We start from the raw sequence: 20,881 nt of genomic DNA, 5'->3' as shown, positions 1-20,881 counted from the left end.
TTAAAATATTTGCTTTACAATTTAAATCATTCTCTTAAAGTACCAGAACCAAAACCCAGTGGAAATCTAATACTTTAAGGAACACCTGGATTTAGCAGATCTCTAGCTTATAGCTTGATGTGATACAGTCAACCAATACAAAAAGCAAACAGCATATAAAACATTTGTTTAGCAGGTCTCATGCTTACAGGTTACTTGCAGCAGGACACTGAAGTGGGCAGCTGAAGAAAAGCAGGAGCAGAACAAGTGTTGTGAGAGCAAGTAAGAATGTCTGATCTCCAAAGGCAAATTCAACAGTTTAATAGCACTACAGAAAACCAGGACTTGCTAAATAGTCTTTAAATGACTCACTGGAAACAGCACAATATCAATTACCTGAAGAACTAAAGATTAAGGAGAGTGACAGAACAGAGAGCTTGTGACAGCAATCAGATACAGTAGCTGACACTTGAAATTAATATTAGGTAATATCCAGTGTTTAGCCAGGATTTTCTTCCAACCGTGGATTTATCAGTAAGCCTTATTACATGTGGAAGTCTAATTCACCCCTGCATCTCAAGGACCTGTGCTGTCCATTAGCTCAGAAGGAAACTGTGGAGATCTAGACAGAATGATGATCTATGAGAATGCCAAGCAAAAGAAACATTTAACTAAATAAAAATTCTTTATGTACAAGAAAGTAGGGTCATACCCATGGGTAGCTGGTTGCTTCTTGTGGATATAGTGGTTAGGTGTATTCATTTTGCAAGCCTGACTGAAAACGGATGTGATCTACTGAAGTCCCTCCATGAAAGACCAAGACATCCAGTAATTAACATGTGCCTGAAGGAAGTGTAATTTAAATAAAGCACATATTTTGGTTTAGGAGGAAGTGTTAGGCACTGAAATATATACTGTCTATAAAAAGCTGCTGCTTTGAAGAAAGGCTGAACCATTAGACAAGAACACAGGAATACAAACTTCAACTCAGAACTGGACGAGTAGATACTGCTTCTCCCTCTAGTTTCTTGTGAGGAGGCATTACTCACCATAGGTTTGGCAGACTAGTAATTCTGAGAACAGTGATGCATTAAAGATAATCTATTTTTATATAAGACAATTAAATCATTTTACATCATATCAGAGCACCACAGTACAGAATAGACATCTACAGTTGAAGCATAGTATATTAAGTCAAATAAAATTAACAAACTGTTACCCTGACTTTTTCTTCCTTCAAACAACTTCCAGTGTTTTACCTTCTAAAATAAAAGCCCCATCACTTGCTCTCCAATTGAAGTTGACAAGGCAAGAAACTAGCTCAGTAAAAATATAAGAAGTCTAATAAAATGAAGAGGGCTAGAAACCAAGTTCTGAAGTGACCATCTTCATGGTAGTCAGGATGTTGAATAAAGCTTAACAGAACAGACTACTGCAAGTTTCCAGCCTGCCTTTTTAATATTAATAGTTATAACATGAACAAATGATTCATAGCCAAGTATGAAATGAGAGAAACTTTTCCAAGTATGTGACAGAGAGACCTGAAAAGCACCACTTTTAGTAAAACTATATTCCTTTACTTCTCTCTCTTTTGAAGTGGTGCACTGTGTACAAGATCAACACTTTTAAACCCTGCATCTCTCTAGCAGCTTTTTCTGTTCTATGACTTTTAAACAGCTTCCAGATATTGTGCCAGGTCTACATCAATATGGTATTCAAAAACGGATGGCAGACTTCTTCCTCTCATACCTTGAGAAACTTGGCATCGAGGATAACTGTTGTCTAAGTACAGATGAATTAGGTCATTCTTCAGACTGTATGAAAGCTACTCTGCTGAGCAACCAGGTAATCTCGCAACACAGCTTCAGTTTGGGGGACCATCTAACCAGAAAGTATAGCTATATTTTTAGAAAATGGAGTACTGAAGATTCTCCTGGCCAGGAACAGACTAATAGAGATTAATGCACCTTTGAGACCTGGGGAAGAAAGCAGTCATCTTGGAGCATACAAATTCCTCTCATAAGGCAGACAAGTAAACATTTTTATAAGTGTACATGCACGTAAGTAAGCCCCAGCTAATGAAGAAAACTCCCTTTCTTTCACAGATGTAGAAATGAGGTGACAAACCTTTTTATCCAGGCAAGTACATTGTTTACTGTATGGCCACCAGAGGGCCAGATGACACGCTGAGGGAACAGCAAGCTGTTATATTTTCTTTTCAAAAGAGGGAGAGAAGTAGCATAACCCATTACTTCCACTTCATACAAGTCAGTGCTCTACTGCACACAGCTGTAGGTCCTACACACCACAGGTTGGCTACCCCACATGGAAAAAAAATCTTTTGGCCCCAATGATTTATAGCATAGAATTATCTACTACCATCTATTAAGTATGAAATAATTTGAAGATAAAGATCTATCAAGATGTAATTGACCTGTGAAAGATCAACACTGCAAGGCATTCACAGTCAGAAAGCAACGAAATGAAGACTAAAGCAACTATTATTTTGCATGCACTCAGGTTAAACATCATTCTTTTACTATTTTGGGTTAAAGAATAATGTAAACAAGAAGAAATTTGTGGGTTTTGTCCAAGCGTCTATTTTATTCACTGCATATATTGTAAATGCTCCGGAAACAAAAAGCTTCTGCAGGAAGATTACTCTTGCAATTTAAAGGTATTACAGAACTGCTCAAATTTCTCACAAATTTCCTATATAGCCCTGACACATTAAATTATCAGTCTTGTATCTGACACAGAGTTGTTTTCATATTTTTTAACGTTTGAGAAATGTCTGTAGTACCTGGTAATAGAGGAAAAGCCTTCTTAGTGAATCTTGCTGTTGCAAAACAAATAGCTGACACAAAGAACAGTAAGGCTTAAAACAAAAAACCTGAACCACTGCCTCCTAAATGCATTATGGATTAAATAAGCAAGGATGACAAATAAATGGCTTATTAGTCATGAAATAGATTCTGCTGTAACTCACACTCACCAGATGCCAAAGTTATAAACACAGTCTTAACTTTACCATTTCCTGATTGTGATGTGTAAATATCTATGCAGTTTAAAGCTGTGTTAATTATGACTCTAGGCAAAAGCACTGTATTTTTTACTTTGAATATTCAATAATTAATACTAATCCTAAAAACCATCTCTGACACATTATTATATAATTAGTATGGTTAAGTTGGACTACTTTGTCTAACAAGGCAATCTTGTTCAACCACTACTGTTCATTGTGTTAGTAACCATTTTCCGATTGTTACAAAATATTTTTTCAAACATTTTTCCACCATAGTGAAATAACTACCTTTAAAAGAAACACATATTCCTCTCCACATATAGCATATTTAAACCTTTTAATGAAATCAGATTAATAAAGCGTTAAGATATTAGATCAAAAACCATACAGGATCACAATATTCAACAGCCTATCCTGTTAACTAAAAAACATTGCAACAACAGGCACTACACTGGTGAAAAAGGTAGTGTAAGCGAACTAGAAATGGGATTTCTAGTTTCCCAAAATGGAACTCTAAATGGCTATCAGGGCCCCAGCATATACCAGTTGTTGCAAATCACTATCTGAGCATAGACTTCTTTGTAGCTGTTGCTATAACACTTAGTCACAATATTTTTAAAGTGTTACCTGCTACTTGTGCCAATTTATCATGAAGTGCATATAAGCTGTTCATCATGAGACTTATTTCATCTTCCTAGAATTAGAAAAACACATTAATGTTAAAACAAACATTAGTAGAGGTAATTTTCTTCCATTTACTCCAAAAATCTTTATATAACACGAGAAAAAAAATTGGGTTTTGTTTTTGTTTTTGGTTTTTTTTTTACACATACAGGTAGAAAGTTGTACTGTTTCACACATCAACAATGATGCAAGCAATAGATTTTGAATCAAAGTATTCACAATATTCATTTTTCAGATCTTGACTGAAACTAAACTAGATTGCAGCCTGGACTCTGATGGATCTGCCAGTTAAAACTGACAGCCCAAAAGGTTATTTTAATACTACTGAGAGAGTAGTTTTAATACTACTGAGAGAGCACAGTGCAATGACCCAAAAGAAGTTTGGTGGTGTTTTCTTATTCAGAAAATATGCAAGGAAAGTCATTTTCCAGTTTATGCATCTGCTGATTATACTCACATTGAAAAAAACTAAATATATTTTAATTCCCTGATGCACCAGCACTGTCTGACATAATCTTAAAATTTGAATGCTCCAATTTTTTTCCATAAGAAACCTGCTACCAAAAAGCAGAATACTTCTTTCATTGATCAAAGATTTGACTAATTCCCGTAGATGATATCAAGAGTTACCAGCATCACCTCTCCCTATTCTGGTCCTACAAAACCATCATTGAGATTAAATTGATATAGTTGGTACTCCCCAGGAAACTAACCAACCTTATTAACTCATTTCCTGGCTGGAAAATACTGGGCATAGCAGAAGAGGAAAATCAGTCCTCTACCACACCCACACCCCCCAACAGCAGTACTCTAAGTTCCATTTATTTGCCAGTAGGTAGACCCATGACTTCACTAATAGCTACACTGAGACAGCCATGTGAAACAATTTTGTGACCAAATTCTTCTTCTGTCAATTATTGGTTGGACCACAAAAAGGAAGGCACTGAACACTATAGCCTTCATAGCTAACGAGCAATCAAGCATGGAGTAGGATTACTATGGAACAGTACACAAGAAACAGAAGAAAGTAACGTACAAAACAGGTTCTCAAGCTGTCAAGTCCAGTGCACGAGATGCATTCTCTCTGCACTACTAAAGTCATTCTGAAAGAATCCTCAGAATTTACCCAACAAAATTTGATCTGTTTAAAAGATTCAGAAACATTTTCTACCCAAGAAACTAGCCAAGGCTACCAACTTAAAATACACAATTATTCACTTTTGGAGAGCTCAATCCTAGACAAAAAAAAAAAAAAAAAAAAAACCACAAAAACCACCAACCAACCAAACCACACCACAACAAAAAACTCCACACAATTATCTTGCAATACTTGCTTATATATGCCTAGCAAAAGCAGATCACTATGTTTACAGTCCAGGCAAAAAGACTGAAGGCCAGAAGAGAGAACCACCAAAACATGCTGCAGAACTAAAAATAATACAGGTACCTTCAATGGTGACATCTCAAAAATGGTTATCCCGATATTCCAGTTGAAAGAGTGAATGTAACAGAATAGAATCAAAGCGAAAAAGACAAACTTTTTAATCCATTTTCTGAGGGAGGCTAACCCTTGCTCTTCTATGGCACTAAATAAGATCCTGGAGTTTCAAGTCAATCATCTCTTACCAGCTGTCCTTTCAAGGTTGAGAAACCAAATGGTAACAGTAAGAGACAAACTGATAAATTTAGTCTCAAAACTTACACCACCACAGTTTTTCCTCATAGCTCTACAAGACAAATTATGCAACATTTTCTTAGTATATAAAGCAACCAGCATGCCACAGCCAAATCTTGTAATCCTAGTTATATTGCCCAAGATGAAAAACAAAATTAAAACATTAGAGTTGCAAGAAGTGCATTCATCTCGTGCAAAACATTCTGAAACTGCATCCTTCTGAACAGACCTATATTGTTTTTATACAATCATTTGACAGACTAAAATCTCAATATGAAGTGGTTTTACTTACTTTTATTTTTTGTAGTTCTTCACTGAAGGGATTCTTGACTGTCAAAAAAAGAAAGAAATAATTCATTCTAGAGTCTGAAAATACTAAAAAGGTGTACCAATACTGTAGCTTTATGACAACACTGTAATCTTTAGATAAAAAGAAACAAGTCCATAATATGACAAAACAATTAGACAGCTATTAACCTTTGACTTAACTCCGCATTTGATAATGCATTATACTAGCATTTATGTTAAACCAGAATCTTGTATATCTGCAAATTTCACAGCTATTTCCATGCAAACAAAACTGCGCTTGCCATTTGCTGAACTCTTGTTTTAATGACTCAATTGCATTGAAATCATAATTCAAAGGCTTTACGTTTTTAGTGTCTGGTTTAAAAAAGTCAAATTACTTTTTTACTAAGCAATAATCCATACAACACAAAGCTGTACAACTCATCAGCATTTTCTGTTTTGACAAGAGTAAGAGATGACACACTGAGAGCTCAGGTGAAAAGTGCAGTTGACTAAATGACCATTCCTTCTTTTCTAAATAAGAGTTTCCACAGCTCCTGAAAGCATAAGTTTACCTATTATATTCCTCTTGGCTACAAAAACATATTCTTCAAGGAAGAAAAGTTGAAATCAGACAAGTAATTTGTGCTATGCTTCCACTTAAGACCAACCAGCTGGTAACTGCAAGTTACCAAGGCAGGAAGCAATCACCATTAAAGCATATTGTCTTGCCTTTCTAAGGCATAAACTCGTTTCACCCACAGTTTGAGCTTATAGAGAAACTAGCAGTTCCACATGCTATTCAAACAGAAAATGAAGCTTCTACTGACCACAGTTCACAAAGCACAAAAACAAAAGGAAAAAAAGTATCCTGGGAAACCTGACATAAAATTGAAGGTCTAGGTTGTAAATGTCATCATACTGATGTTGAAAGCACACCAAGAACAGGTAGCACTTGAAGGGGCACACTGCTCCATATACAGTTCTACAAAAAGTAGAGTTCTTCCAAAAGAAAGAGTACTTTCCACTACTTCTAGGTCTGATGCATTTGCATAGAGAATCTGGAAGAAATCTCAGTCTGGGAAGAATTTTGTGCATTTTGAAATCCTGCAGTTCAACTTTCTATACCAAGGCATAGTAAAAGACAAGTACCATCTTAAATAGTGTCCAAAATACGTAATTCCATTTACATGGTGTAATGACACCCCCCCAGATATTGCAGCTGTTTACACAGCATTTCTGCTTGCATCTGAAGGTAACTCAGCAACAGCCTCTGACAGTGCTAACCAATTTGACTTCTTACAAGGCACTCCCATGCGTAAAGATATTCACAAAACATCAAGAGCTGCCTCCCCAACAGTCAGCTGATTGACAATATCTTGACTCCTGAACTATAACCATGATTATTAAGCTGATCAGTTAATTTAGTTATAAATGGGAAAAATAAAAGAAATAAAGGTGGACACACTAGATCAAATTCATGGCAAGATTTCTCATTTAGGAGAAATGGAGGATACAAAAGAAACTAAGGACCAACTTATAAACCAGGGGTCCTCTAACCTTTGCCAAGTATCCACATCTGGATAAGTAAAAAAAATAGACTTTATAACAAAAAATGAATTATTTGTAAAACAATGTAATTTTTGTTACCTGTGCAAATTTCCATAGCACTGTTGGCAGCAGGCAGGTGCTGACGCACTTCACCTTATTTTTGAAAGGCGAGTTTTTAGTGGGAATGATTACCATTTCATTGCTCCTACATGTAGCAATGGTAAGGAACACATTTCTACAGTTACAACCAACAAATTATGTATAAAACAGCGGGGCAATGAAAATGCTTTCTGAGTGAAGAAGAAAGCTTGATCCTCTGAAACTTTGCAAACAACAGTTTGTCCATGTGCCTGAGATCAGAAGAAAATTAAGCATACTACCTACCCAACAGCAATAAACACTTCAGCTTCCCCACACAGCAAATGGGGGTAAAAAAAAAAAAAAAAAAACACAAAACACAAAACCATCCAAACACAGGGACTGGTTTTCACAGGTATGGATTCAGGTATCAGATTAATTAAAACTGATAGAAGCAGAAGATGTTCAAGCTCTCTTGTAATCCAAGCCCTATACCACTTCATTATTTCATTCTATAGGTGCAAATTCTCAGACATTGCCTACTAGATTATCAAGCTACCAACTTTACAAAGCTTCTATGTATTCCATTCATTAACTCAGCAGAACATTCCCAGTACACTAAACTTTTAATCTAAATAGCCTAAAATAGGATTAGAGAAACACAGCCAAGGCTCTAGATGACTGCCAACCTCCCAGTTTGATCGTTAGTTATCCAGACAGGATAATTATGTAATTACGGTCTCTTCCCAAGGTCAATCTTATTGAGCATACATGAAATCTTGATTATATTGTTTTAGATTGGAGGGGGTGGGGAAGGGGGGGGACATGAGACAAAACAGTGTGTAGATTTCAGTATACCTGACAAACATATATTTTAGCACTGATGAAAGCCATGGAACAAACACAAATGCAATACTTCCGTGCCTGCAAAGATGCAAACTGAAAACTGTCAGCTGCTATTCTACATATGCTAGGACAGTACAACAATTAAGTGAAGGCAATAGTGGTGTTAGACTCTCCCAGCATCACAATCCCAGTGTAAAGTCAATCTCACATGTGAGTAACTTCGTATTTGGATAAATTAAAACACTGAATTTATGAAGCAATCCAGACAAGATGTCAATGTTTGCCTCTCCTTCACAAATACATAGTGGTTAAAGCGACCAAAAAAAAAAAAGTCTCTCCTCCAAAATTATTTGTCACAAAAATTTAACAATCCTTGTAATTCATTATTTTAACTCACTATAGGATTTCTGTGAAATCCCTCTGAAGTTAGTGATTTTATGCCAAGTTAACCAGTGAGATACATTTTATAAGATGTTAACATATTTTAGGATGCCTGATACTTTAAGAGGCAAGTATGCTATAATGCAACTGCAGCAATTTATCAGCTCCATATGCAATTAACAACTGTTAATCAATCTGCATCTATTTACCACATAACCTTGATTAGCTTGAGTTAATAAGGCCACTCCTTAACTACTTCAGTAATTCCTCTGTTCTGAATCCACCCTTCTTTCTTTTGTCCAGGATCTAAGCTCTTACCAAATCCTCCCACTTGCTCCAGCCATAGATATAAAGTTTTCATCTACTCCAACATGTCTAAGGTATTTCAATATATTACATCAACATTATTGGTTCAAAAGGTTTCTTGACAGTTCTTAAAATATATAAGTATAGTTTTAAGAGTAACAAGTTCTTGTTCTACCAAACTAAGTCTTAATTTAATAACTAATTACTAATAGAAGAGTTTCTTACGTGAACATATACTTCCAAAGATCCTCCTCAAAAAGGGTTCAAGACCTCTACCATACAGCAACAATTACCAGCCTTGAAAGTCATCTATCTATCAAGCTCACATTTTTATAAGCTTCAAAGAACAAATTCTTATCTACTTATACTACAAAGCTAAAAACTATAGAGATAATTTTCTAAAACAGGAATGTCCTGACTGTTGTCCCAGAGGGTCTTTTCTCCACGTTAGCCTACCAACCGACAACCACATCCACTGCCCTCAAAAAAGGAGGGATGCAACAACCTGCCTGGACTGGACATGGCAATCTCATTATCCATTAGAACTCCCCAGACAGCAGCAAAACTGTGAGAAGCATGGTGGTTTTACCTGGCCACATGTGAGTATTAGCTGCAGTATAAAAAAGCAAGAGTATTTTCATGGAAGAAAAACCTGAAAAACTTGACAAAGGGAACCATACCAACCCCCCCAAAACACTGTAATAGCTAAACATTCTGCTTGAAAGTTTGATACGTTGGCAGAAGAGCTTTATTCCTGACAGTGTGTAATGATAATAGGATTCTTTGGCCAGACATGGAAGGAAACAAAAAGTAAGCACACTAAGGGATATCATCTTCACATGAAACTTGATTTCAGATCAGGAAGGGATATGCTATTTAAACTCCATTTTTAAGAAGTGATCTTATTTAAATGCTAGTTAATCAAGAACAAGACAATAAGATTACCAAAAAGCCTGTGAAAGAAAGCAAAGCAGCATACAAATATTGTTCTGGTTAACTGAAAAGACTGCTAATGACCCTTCAAAGTAACTAATTTACACACATTACTGTTGGGACAAGCTGTAAATTATGATTTACAAACTACTAGAATTCCTCAGAATGGCAGAACCGGTCAGTCTCAAAAAACAAGAAGTCACCAATACAAAGCTAAGGGTCACAGCACAGCTCCAAAGCATTCCAGCCAAAGCTGTCGACACAAATGCACATACCAAGCCATCTCACAGAGATGCTCAATTTTAGGAATACAAGTGCAGTCAGTGTCAACATACAAGGTTAATTTTCACTAGAACACAGAAGCTTTCATCTTTAAAGTCACAAAAAAACCACTCACCATCCCCACCCCCCATTTTCCTCCCTAATACATTGGTAACAATTGCAGATAGACACAGTATTTACAAGGGTTTAGTTTTCTTCAGTAAGACAACCAGGGAGCACAAAGTAGGATTTCTCCTCTTTTTCAAAGCATGGTTTAGCAGACATGAAGTTGGAGCCTAATTGCAGAAATTCATGAACACACATCAGCTTTTATAGAGTCTTAATGGTACAAGTTCCAAAGACTGACATAGCTTCGCAGGCAGTCATACCTAGAAAGAAGACATGCACAAATAAAAATACCTTTGCTTAGGACATAAGCTAGAACCTTATCAATAACATGGTACCAAAATAAGGAATTTGGTTACCTTCTGGTCACCAAATCAGGATGCCAAAAAGTAGCTAATCTTTCCACTACAGATATCTCCTAGATGCTGCGGTACCTTGCCCGGAACAGTGTTACCATTCTTGCAGTTTCAGTATTCAATACACTTCAACAGATAACGTCAAAACTGAAGTATGAAGGAACAGTCACACCAGGATAAACCAAGGATTCAACTAGCCCAGAATCCTGCCTCCAGCAGTAGCAAGAAGTTTTACTCTTTTCAGAGACACCTGTCCCTAACTGGAGGGGGGGAATCAACAGAACAGTGGCAAAAATTAGTGTCAGAGTGTAAGAATATAAAGTATATGCTGATACTTCAACAGAATATTCTCCCAGTCATAAAAAAATTTGCACCTCAGAAGCTTCCTGAGACAGACAGAAGTGGCTAGCTATGTTGTTTTCTTTTTTTTAAATTATCAACTCCAATGTATTTTTCCCTACCAATTTGTCTAGTCCCACATTAACCCCAAGCAAGCTTTTAGCTTCAGCAACATATGGTCATAGGGAGTTCCACAACAGAAACGTCACCATGTGAAAAAACAGTTTCTCTGCTTACTCTGAACTTGCCACTTGTTAACTTGAGAAACTCCTCCTTGTATTAGAGGAGACAGTGAGTAATCAGACCCTTTTCACCCTCTCCATAATACTCATGCCTTTAATTCATTCCTCAGTCTTTCCCTTGGTCCTCACTCTTCCACACTCAAGAGTCCTATTCCTCCTTGCTATGAAAGCCATACTATGCTTTTGATCATATTACTACTCTCTGAACCTTTTTGCAGCTCTGCTATGTTCTTTCTGAGGTTAGGGACCAGAGTTGGACACTATTCAAAATAAAGGAGCACCATGGATTATTAGTGCCGTACTGATATTCTCAAATATACTTCGTTCTCAATTCCCTTCCTAAAAATAGAAAATCCTACCTACAGGTATTCAGTATACCTACTGAATATTAAGCTAACATTTTTAACAGAATCATTGTAATGCCATAATCTATTTCTGAAGGTACAGATAATTTGATTTTATAAACGAAAAAGCAACTTTCCAATGCAACTTTAAGGAGCCATAAAGCCACAGCTGCAGAAACAAGAATGATCCCAATTGACCTGTAAGCACTTAATTTCTCAATGTGATGATACCAAAAGCGCCAAATACCATCCACACAAGGATTCAGAGACTGTACACTGCAACACACACTTCCAAGCTAGCAACTTCTGCAGAAGCAAGAACGTTTCTCCCTGCAAAGAGAAAAGTACTTTTCTCTTCCCCACCGACCATGTCACAAGCAGACTAATCCCAAAACAGAAGCAGTATTTTTCCCAAAATTTGTCCTGTAAAGGTGTGTTCAGTAAATGGATAACCTAAGTGGATAACCTAATGCTTTCCATTAGAATTTTTTCTTCATCAAAAAAATACATTAGCTGGATAATGTATTGTTAACAGAGGAAGCAACAATACTGGAAGCACTGCTATCCGAAATGGGCCTTTAGCCCAGCCTTTTTCTACATGACCTTGGAAACAAGTTCTCAATAATTTTACAATCCAAGCACTTTCAACATCAACTAACAGATCTGTAACTTTTTTTCAGTAAGTTTGGGGTTGAGTACTGATTCCACCCAGTTACATACTGTGTATGTGTCAAGGACAATTCTAAAACATTGTCTCTTAAAGCTCCTAAACCTTAAAATGCCAGAAAACAAAAACAAACAAACAAGTTATTACAGGAAATAAGTTATTCCAGAGCTCCATCTTTCAAATAGCTTAAATAAAATAATCCTGCCTTTATTTGCCTCTCTGCAATTACTCAGCGCTCAAAATAAATGAGCGGTTTTGCATGACCTCCATCTCCAGATTGCACTAATTCAGGTAGAAACCACTTTGAATCAGTAGGCTAAATCTCTACGCTTTGATATTAAGGCACCAAGTCATATGTCAAGCTGAGCAATTCCTTCACTACAGATCATCTTTGTGTGCTTTGGAAGAAGTTTTTATTTTTCTAAATCAGTACACCATTATAGTTGGAATAGTCCTTGGCCATGCCAATTTTGAATGGCAGCACAATCTGCCACAAGGATTAGAGAATTCTAAAAACAGCTGAATCTTTCCTTAACATCAAGTCAGTTTTTCAACTGCCTCAGTTTAGAGAGCTTTTACGGATAATTTTTATTCAAGATACCTGTGTTACAGTATGATCCTCAGTAAGCAGAAAGTTTGATCCTTTCCTCTGCAAAAAGAAAAATTCATCTCTGCAAAACACCAGACGTAACAGCACATCTCCTCCAACAAACTAGGCCCAACAGGCACACGACGTTTGCCTGTTTCACTTTTAGCACGCATCCACACTTACTTGCTCCTTACCCTCCCACCCTCCACAGTAGACTGTAAACACACAGCAGAACAAAGAAACAGCACTAAATAGCATTGTGGGAAGTACAGCACAGTAGCAGGGAAAAGGCAACTATGATAAGGATACCGGAGAAAAGGAGCCACCAAAACCAAAGTACAGCAGTTTGGGGCCATACTATTTTTCCTAATTACAAACGGTACCTCTTGGTGAAGACAGATTTCTTATTCATGCCATGGTGTGCTCAAGTAATCTAAATATACTTGATTCAATCTTCCATCTCCATTACCTACATTTGTCTTCAACTCCTCCAGCTGGGCTGAGAAGCTTACTGAATGGACAGACTTCTACAGAATCCCTGAAGTTTCTAGGAGAGAATGCTAGCAATATCTCGGACTAGAGATGCATGAACCCAAAGCCTTGATTTTCCTGGATCGAAAAACTGTAGAAATATTGAGACAACATCAAAGCAGTGTTTTATCTGAACAGTCAGCTGTACAGAGAGGCCATACCTGCACGGAGTCAAAGCATCGAGTTTGTTTTGCTATTCCCCATTTTCTAGGGACAGCACACAGACATCAACTGCAAAGCTTTCATATCATCGGTTTCATTCAAGAAGCTGATGGGGTTTTTTATATATATATATTTACAACAGGACTCAACATCAGACATTATAAACTGGAGCAAACCTTCTACACAGAAGGAACCTATATGACATCAGCTTTAAGTTGTGCAGTGGTTCTTCGATCCATTTTTCCCTTGCATCCATCAGTATGCTTCTTTCCATCAGTAACACTGCCCCTTTTCCAAGTTTTTCTAAATCAGAATTCCTCAGTGGACAGAAGCCATTAAGGTTACTTTGATCTGTGGCAGAGTTACACCATGTCCTCATTTATTACAGTCACAGCAAAGGAGTTGCCACCTTCTCCCGCAACTCTAGACCTACCAGCAGCAATAGTAGAAGCCCAGAAAGGAAGAGTAAGGACAAAGATACTATACTGAAGTTCTTAGAAAACGTGTGAGTCCCTTGAAAATTACTTTTTCTTCTTAATATACCTTGATTTCACAATCCCTTAACCAGTCAACTTACTCCCCTCAACCTACCACAAATCACAACAGACAACTAATTTTACCAGAGAATACAAGTAACTTTACAGGTGTAAGGAATATATGCCTCATGATTACAATGGAGACTCTGCTTCTCCAGAGCATTGGAACAGCACTTTCATCAACAAAAACTGATGTACTTGCTTAACAAAAAAGCTTAGCCAAGTAAATTAAGTGACCAAACAACTTTCTCAAACAGCAGCTCTGTCCTGTTCACATGTTCATACCATTTCTGAAGCACAAGTCTAGAAGCATGACAGGGATCAGTTCAGTACAACTCTAGCACTCCTGCCAGCTTAGCTGGGTAAGCAATCAAGCCAAAGTTTTGCGACCTACTACTCCCAGATGAAACACGGATGTCAACAGGAGTTAAATGTACCTGATTTTTTTAGAAACACAATTGGTCCCCAGGAATAGAAAGACTGCAGGCCTGATTCTCCTCTCATACTGGGAAACTTAAAACTTACAAAACAGTGCAAAGTGGGGCTCCTACAATGCTAAATTTAAGTCCTTGGGTATCGTGGGCTCTTCCTTAAAATATTTCCATTGCATCCATTATCGCTGTATGCATCTGTCCTAAGCAGAAAGAAATCAGCATTGCACTTGAAGAACACTATCAGAGTTGGCAGAGGTTCTTAACAGAAGAAACACAAGTTTGCTTTTTGCTTTCCCACTCCTTTCTAGTCCGCAATGCTTTATAAACATGGAAAAGTTGCAACCAATCTGCTTTCAGATCCTAGATCACCCTTAATTTTCTCACATCAGAAACCAAATTTTCTTTCGAGAAAACTACCATGCACTATAGAACGGAGTGCAAACTTTCTATTAGTTTTTGATACCTAGTGAAAACAGATTCTGTCAGAGCTCTTCTACATCCCTGCTCCCCAGGCAAGTAATTTTAGTTCCAATTTCTCATGACTTACTTCACAAAAAAGCATAGCCTACAACAGTAATGTTGAAAAAACGTCATTGTAAGAATAAAGTCATGGCATAAGGAAAGTTTTGTGTGTATCTGCAAACAGCAGCACATTTAAGGTATGAATGCCAAGTAAGTTAGTTCTAAGTACACTGAACAAAGTATCAAATACAGGTATCTCCTTAAAAAAAAAACAGACCTTCTGAAGTTCAAATACTGATGAACAATTCTCATATTTATACTTTATACTACAGATCTACTGCAAAGGTAAATAGACTGTTTATTATCCTTTAGAAAGGATTTGAAGTTGTCAGCTAAAATGAACTATTTTGCACTATGTAACAATTATTTGAACTTTCCTGGGAACAAGTCTTGGCCAAATTTGTTCCTCATTTAAGAATTATTTCTGATATACCTATAAGGAGTTTAAAAATGCCAAGAATCCTAAGGAAGTTTAACTATTCTGCCTGGCTTTACCTTACGAAGGCAGCCTAGGGTTTTTTTGATCTACTGATCTTAATCCAAAACTCACCAAACCACAGAAGTGAGATCAGCTACAAGAGACATTAGTCTTTAAGATGCACATCAGGATTTTCTTTTGTATCACCGAGAAATACTTTCTAACTAGAGTTTAAAGCAATATACAGAAAGTGAAACAGAGCTATATGCCAATACATCAATAGAAGAAGTTGTTATATTGCCAAATACAAGTCAGAGTATCACCTGCAAAGCACAATGCAACATTAATAGCCACACAACACAGAAACTCTCTGAATCTTTTAATTTGGCTTCCTCTCTTTACTATCTTCTCTTCTATAAATATTTCTTATCCAAGATTCATTTTTTTCCATTGAAGTCAACACTGTCAAGAGGACAGACTCTTCTGAGGTGGTGATCTTAGAAGGCAAGTAGATTTGTAACAGCTATCTGTGAAATACCACAGCACTTTAATAGTAATTTGCAGGCCTGTGAGCAAAACAGTCATCATCTTGTCTTTTATACAGCAAGTCTAACTTCTTAACAATGAAATCCCCTGCATAAAATTCCACAGAATTTTTAACGCCTGAGAGATGTAGAAGTTGAGAACAAAGTAACGTCAATGGAATAGAATTAAACTCTTAGAATTGTGATTTGCATAAGCTTCCACTTGCAATATACACAACTGCTAAGTCTCCCTGAATTAACATTTCAAAAACACAAGTTGTAGCAAATATAGTAAGGATTATCGTCCTAGCAGTTGTTTTGTAACAAGTGTCATAGAAAGACCAAAATTACTAGCAAGAGATGTCACTTTCAAAAGCCTCTCCTAATAAGAACATAAGATATTAAACAAGACCTACCTGAAAGTTTCAAGATTACTTTTTGTTGTTGTTGTTGGCTTTTTTAATACATCAACCACTCCCCAGGCAAAGCACTGGAGCAGAAACAGCAAGAGTAACTTAAATGCAACCTATTTCAGATTACAACCTTAAACAGCACCTGTACTAGTGCCCTCATCTTTCAGAAAGTAAACCAGACCTGAAAGCAACATCTAAAGATCTGATACCATTATCAGCTTTCCATGAAAAATAACTTTAGAACTAACTCCCAAGAGCAGCCACTTGAGATCCTCAGAGTAACACCACAAAACAAAACCAAAGAAGTTCGAAGAGATACCCAACTCTTCAGTGTTTGAGGAACCCTAGGAAGTAGACAAAAGTAAATTCCACCATTTTCCTGACAAAATACTAGGCTGGCTTGGCAAGAAGTTGATACAATTCCATGGTATTTTGAAGGCAGGTGCAAGCAAAACATGCTTTACAGCAAGAGCCACATGAATGAGGTTACCAGCATCAAGCCCAAACTGATCTTTCTTTTCACATAAAACACTGTCAGAGAGAGCAAGCACAATATGCGCTTACGCATTAGTTGGTCTTTTATGTAAGCTTAAAGAGTAGCTTAATTTCAATGGTTTAAGGTGCTTTAGGAAAAGCCTCATAGATATTTATCTGCATTTTAGACAGCTAAATGCATAAAAACCTTACCGCAAGAGACCATATGTAGGTTAGATATGGAAGAATTAGCCCAATTCTGATTTGTCTTTGAACATTTTACACCGCATGTGTGGAAAAACTAAAGCACTTCATAGCTATTTTAGAGCTCTGAATAAGAAATCATTTGAACATTATGCATGATATATGTGACAATCCTCTTCTGAAGTTTCCTGCTTACCACTTCTCATCCATGCTATTTTACCTGGCCTAAATTCAGCCCCAACACCTAGTTTTAAGCCTCCCCCATTACACACACCTCCTCTGTTCTCAGATTACAGCCTGACAAATATTGTAAGTGCCAATATTGGGTGTACTCAGTGATAAATATTTTTCAATATCACACACATAACATCACTTTATTTTGATTGAATTTCAGTTTAGGTAACATACAATTAAGACAACCAACATTAAGCTCATTGTGCATCATCCCCTGCAAAGTTAAAATAAGCCACCCAAATATACAAATAACTGTTTTGTTTTCTTACAGTAACTATGATAATTATGGAGATGGGTATAGTGCAACTCCACTGAATCCTAAAACCTTTTATGACAATAGTTTGAAGTTGAAAATAACTGTTTTTCACAATCAAATCACTCTCAGCTAACAGAATCTTACCTACAGCCATCTAAAAGACAGAAAAAACTCAGTATCCAATCACCTAACTGAAAGGTTGTTTCATGAGATAAACTATTATTTTTTAATAAAAATGTATGAATCAGTTCTGCTTCTATAAAGAAAACAGACAATACACCCACGCAAGCATAAGAGCCAAAGGACTCACTCAGATGATGTTTAAGTTTAGAGAAGCATCTAATAGATGACAGGTTTCTTTCCCTTCCCAGTAGCAATCAGTCTTTATTGGCCTGTCTTGTCTGTTCTTGCCTGTTCTACAGACCTACCATATTTTTGTTGCATATGCCCATTTGAGAAGTAAGAATTTAGCAAGCACACGCTGAGCATATGGGCAAGGTAATTCCCTGCTCGTTCCCACATTACTTAAAAGAAGCGGCCTGCTCCTCTTCCTATTAAAGCAGCTAGCCACAAAACCTGCTGTTCGCTTCTTCCAACGGGCCATATTTCCCCTGTTCCCATTTGTTATGTTGCAAAGCCCGGGGCTGTGAGGAAGGAGGTCAGATGAAACGTGACTGCCACTGCCAGAACAATTCTTCAGGAAATCCAGTTTCAGGAGTTCCACTGAAAAGAGAACGAATAGGAACAGGCCAAGAACTGGCTTAATTGAACCATCAAGCAACACTGGGCTACCAGACCTTCGGCTGGGCAGCCTAACCTAAGCAAAAGGGCAGAAGAGAACAATTTTCCCTGTGTATCAGTTCCAGCTGGGTTAACTTTTTAAGAGCAATATACTCAACACAGTGATCCTGCATGCTCTATAGGAAAGTTCACACATTTGAAATGAAGTTTTCTTCCAAGACAAAGAGTTCAGAGTGGATTTCTTTTCACAGTATTATTGCTATCTGCATAGCTGAGAAATTCAGCTTTATCAAGCAGCATGGCAGGCGAGTTTTAACTCAACCACTGAATTTGACAGTCAGGAAGTTTACACCAGTAAGCTGACAGACCTTCTCCCCTATTAAAAATCATCAGATTTCAAGACTAGAAAAAAAATCTAATACATGTTAGTAGAATTACACAGCTTATCAGTACGTAAGAAAATTTATGTATGTCTCTAGCAGTTATGGCCAGAAGTTAACCACAGAATATGAGTATGAGTAGTCCCAACAGTCACACTATACTGTATCTAATTTTAGCCCACCTGCGTATGTTCACTGCCTTCCCAAAGAAAAAAACTGAACAGTAGTTAAGAGCCACGTGGACAGCAATGAAACCACTGCAAATGCTTAAGTCCTTGCTGCTACTGTCCTTCCTAAACACTAAATCCTTTATTCCCCCCCCCAAAGAGCAGAAAACAGAATTAAGAACAATTTTGCTACCATAATGTAATGAATAACGTTTGAAAGGGAGAAAAAAAAAAAGACAGGACAGCCCACACTGCTATTTCTGCCCTGTAACATCTAGCAGATCCCAATCCAACAGTGGGATCACTCCTTACAAGGCACTGTATACATGCCCACACATGAGTATATAAATCCTCTATCTATACAAAGAAATACATGCATGTGTATACACCCCACGTGCCTTCATCAATCATTTCAAGAAAAATGCAAGTCCCCAAGGACCTTCTAATGCTGCCACGTTCCAAAACTAGCTTTTTGCATTGCTCCTGATGAGAGATTAAGACAGCAATGGCATGATTTTTCTTTCTGGTGTTAGAATCTCCACTGTCCATTTCAGAGCAGCCAAGAATTGAATTAGCATGAATCACCACCCTTAGGTGGTACGTTTCCATTTTTTTATGCTTTGTGAATAGAAAATGGTAGTTTCTAAATCCATTCCAAGAAGTCACTTTCACATATTAAAGAAGCTCCCAAATAATTCAGAATTAAGAAAAGAATGCTCTGAAATTCAAACTAAAGCACAACAGTATTTCATGTATAATCATACTCTCAACTGTATTTAGAAAAACATACTTATTAGAAAAGAATACACAATAGGCCCAGCATTCACTGCACAAAGTTGGTTGTAGTGTGTAACATCATCTCAACCTAGCATCCTTTTCAAGCCTCAGTACACACAAATGAAAACAACCTGCTTTATTACCAAAAAACTACAGTCAAATCTTAGCCCTGCTGGAATCCCAGGTATCTAAATGTGCATGATTACTTCTGCAAGATTAGCATAAAGACTTACCTCGTCAATTCTCTATGAACCATAGATCTGCTACATTGAACAAAACACAAAATTTCTTTGTGAAGAAAACATGCTAGAAAACAAGGTATCAATAGATTACAGCAGGGAATGCCAGGATTTGAATTTATCCTCAAATGTCTTGCAAGCTTATTATACCAGCTTGCAAGGTATATACTTAAGGAAAGACAATTTCTCTGTGCTCCACCCTATATAGAAAGATTATACCAGGTGGAAGCCAGAACTGCTCAGTAGGGGATGTCCGGGAACGCAAAGGTGAATTAACAGTTGTATATCCAGTTGCAGAAAGAAACTGCTCTTACCCTTCACCTAATACTTACTGTTGACTCCCACATCCTCAGCTACTCCAGAACCTCTCATTCTCAGGTATGTGAATCCCAGTATCAGAAAGAACAAGCATGCAGCAGTTAAGAGGAACATGGACAGGTAATGTGCACTGAAGCCTCCAGTGGTGGATACCTCCTCTCTTTTGAACTGTTGGAGAAGCTCCTCCTCGGGCTCTGAGAGATTCTTCTTGTAGGTGTTTTTCAGGTAGGTATGATTTGAACCCGTATGATTGGAGTGGTTGAGTCTAAGGGAGGAGGTGGTTCCACCCGGGGGAAGGCTATTAGTAGCTGAATAGATCCTGGATTCAACGTTATAGCTACCAGCAGCACCGCTGAGAACATGATTATTGGTCGCTTTCCTAATGGTGCCTGGAGGGTCAGTGATTTTACTGCTGTCCACGTCCGAGAGCGGTGGTGGCAGCAACAATACTGTAGGGGATTTCTTAGGTAGGCCAATGCGGTACCTGGGGCTGGGAGGACTAGAGTCCAGATTTTCACATCCTCCTCCTCCCCCCGCCGCCGCCGCCACCGCCGCCTCCTCCTCCTCCTGATTTCTGCCCCTGTCTAGACTCCCGGCAGCAGCCGCCTCCGCCGCCCTGTCATTCGTTACGACTAGACCAGCGCCACAGCCTCCGCCAGCCCTTTCTTGGCCCGTCTCCATCACGCCAGCGCCGGCTGCAGCGCATTTGCTTGTTATGAATGGAGCAGGAGACTTGCTGAGGCTCCGTCTGGGCCGGCGAACTGCAGACTCCTCCTTCGGTACCTGCTGCTTGGCCCTCGCCCCCGCCTCCTCCTCCTCCGAGTCAGAGTACTTGTCCCTGCTGCCGCCGTAGGAGAGGCGCCGGTTACCGTTCACAGCAC

The 20,881-nt window shown here is 37.9% G+C and overlaps 1 protein-coding gene across 1 annotated transcript in view; it reads right to left on the bottom strand.

The window, feature by feature from the left end:
• Positions 1-20,879, bottom strand: part of LEMD3 (LEM domain containing 3) — a gene marked incomplete at its 5' end in the record, with an annotated part of 43,738 nt that extends 22,859 nt beyond the window's left edge. The window contains 3 exons of the mRNA XM_009281123.1: positions 3,632-3,698; positions 5,656-5,693; positions 20,015-20,879. Of these exons, the coding sequence (XP_009279398.1) occupies positions 3,632-3,698; positions 5,656-5,693; positions 20,015-20,879 (970 nt within the window). The remainder of the gene's footprint in view (positions 1-3,631; positions 3,699-5,655; positions 5,694-20,014) is intronic.
• Between the last annotated feature and the right edge of the window lie 2 nt (positions 20,880-20,881).

This window comes from Aptenodytes forsteri, unplaced genomic scaffold (assembly GCF_000699145.1).
Source record: "Aptenodytes forsteri isolate BGI_AS27 unplaced genomic scaffold, ASM69914v1 Scaffold4, whole genome shotgun sequence".
Lineage (NCBI taxonomy): Eukaryota > Metazoa > Chordata > Aves > Sphenisciformes > Spheniscidae > Aptenodytes > Aptenodytes forsteri.
This window is presented reverse-complemented; position numbering and strand designations above follow the sequence as displayed.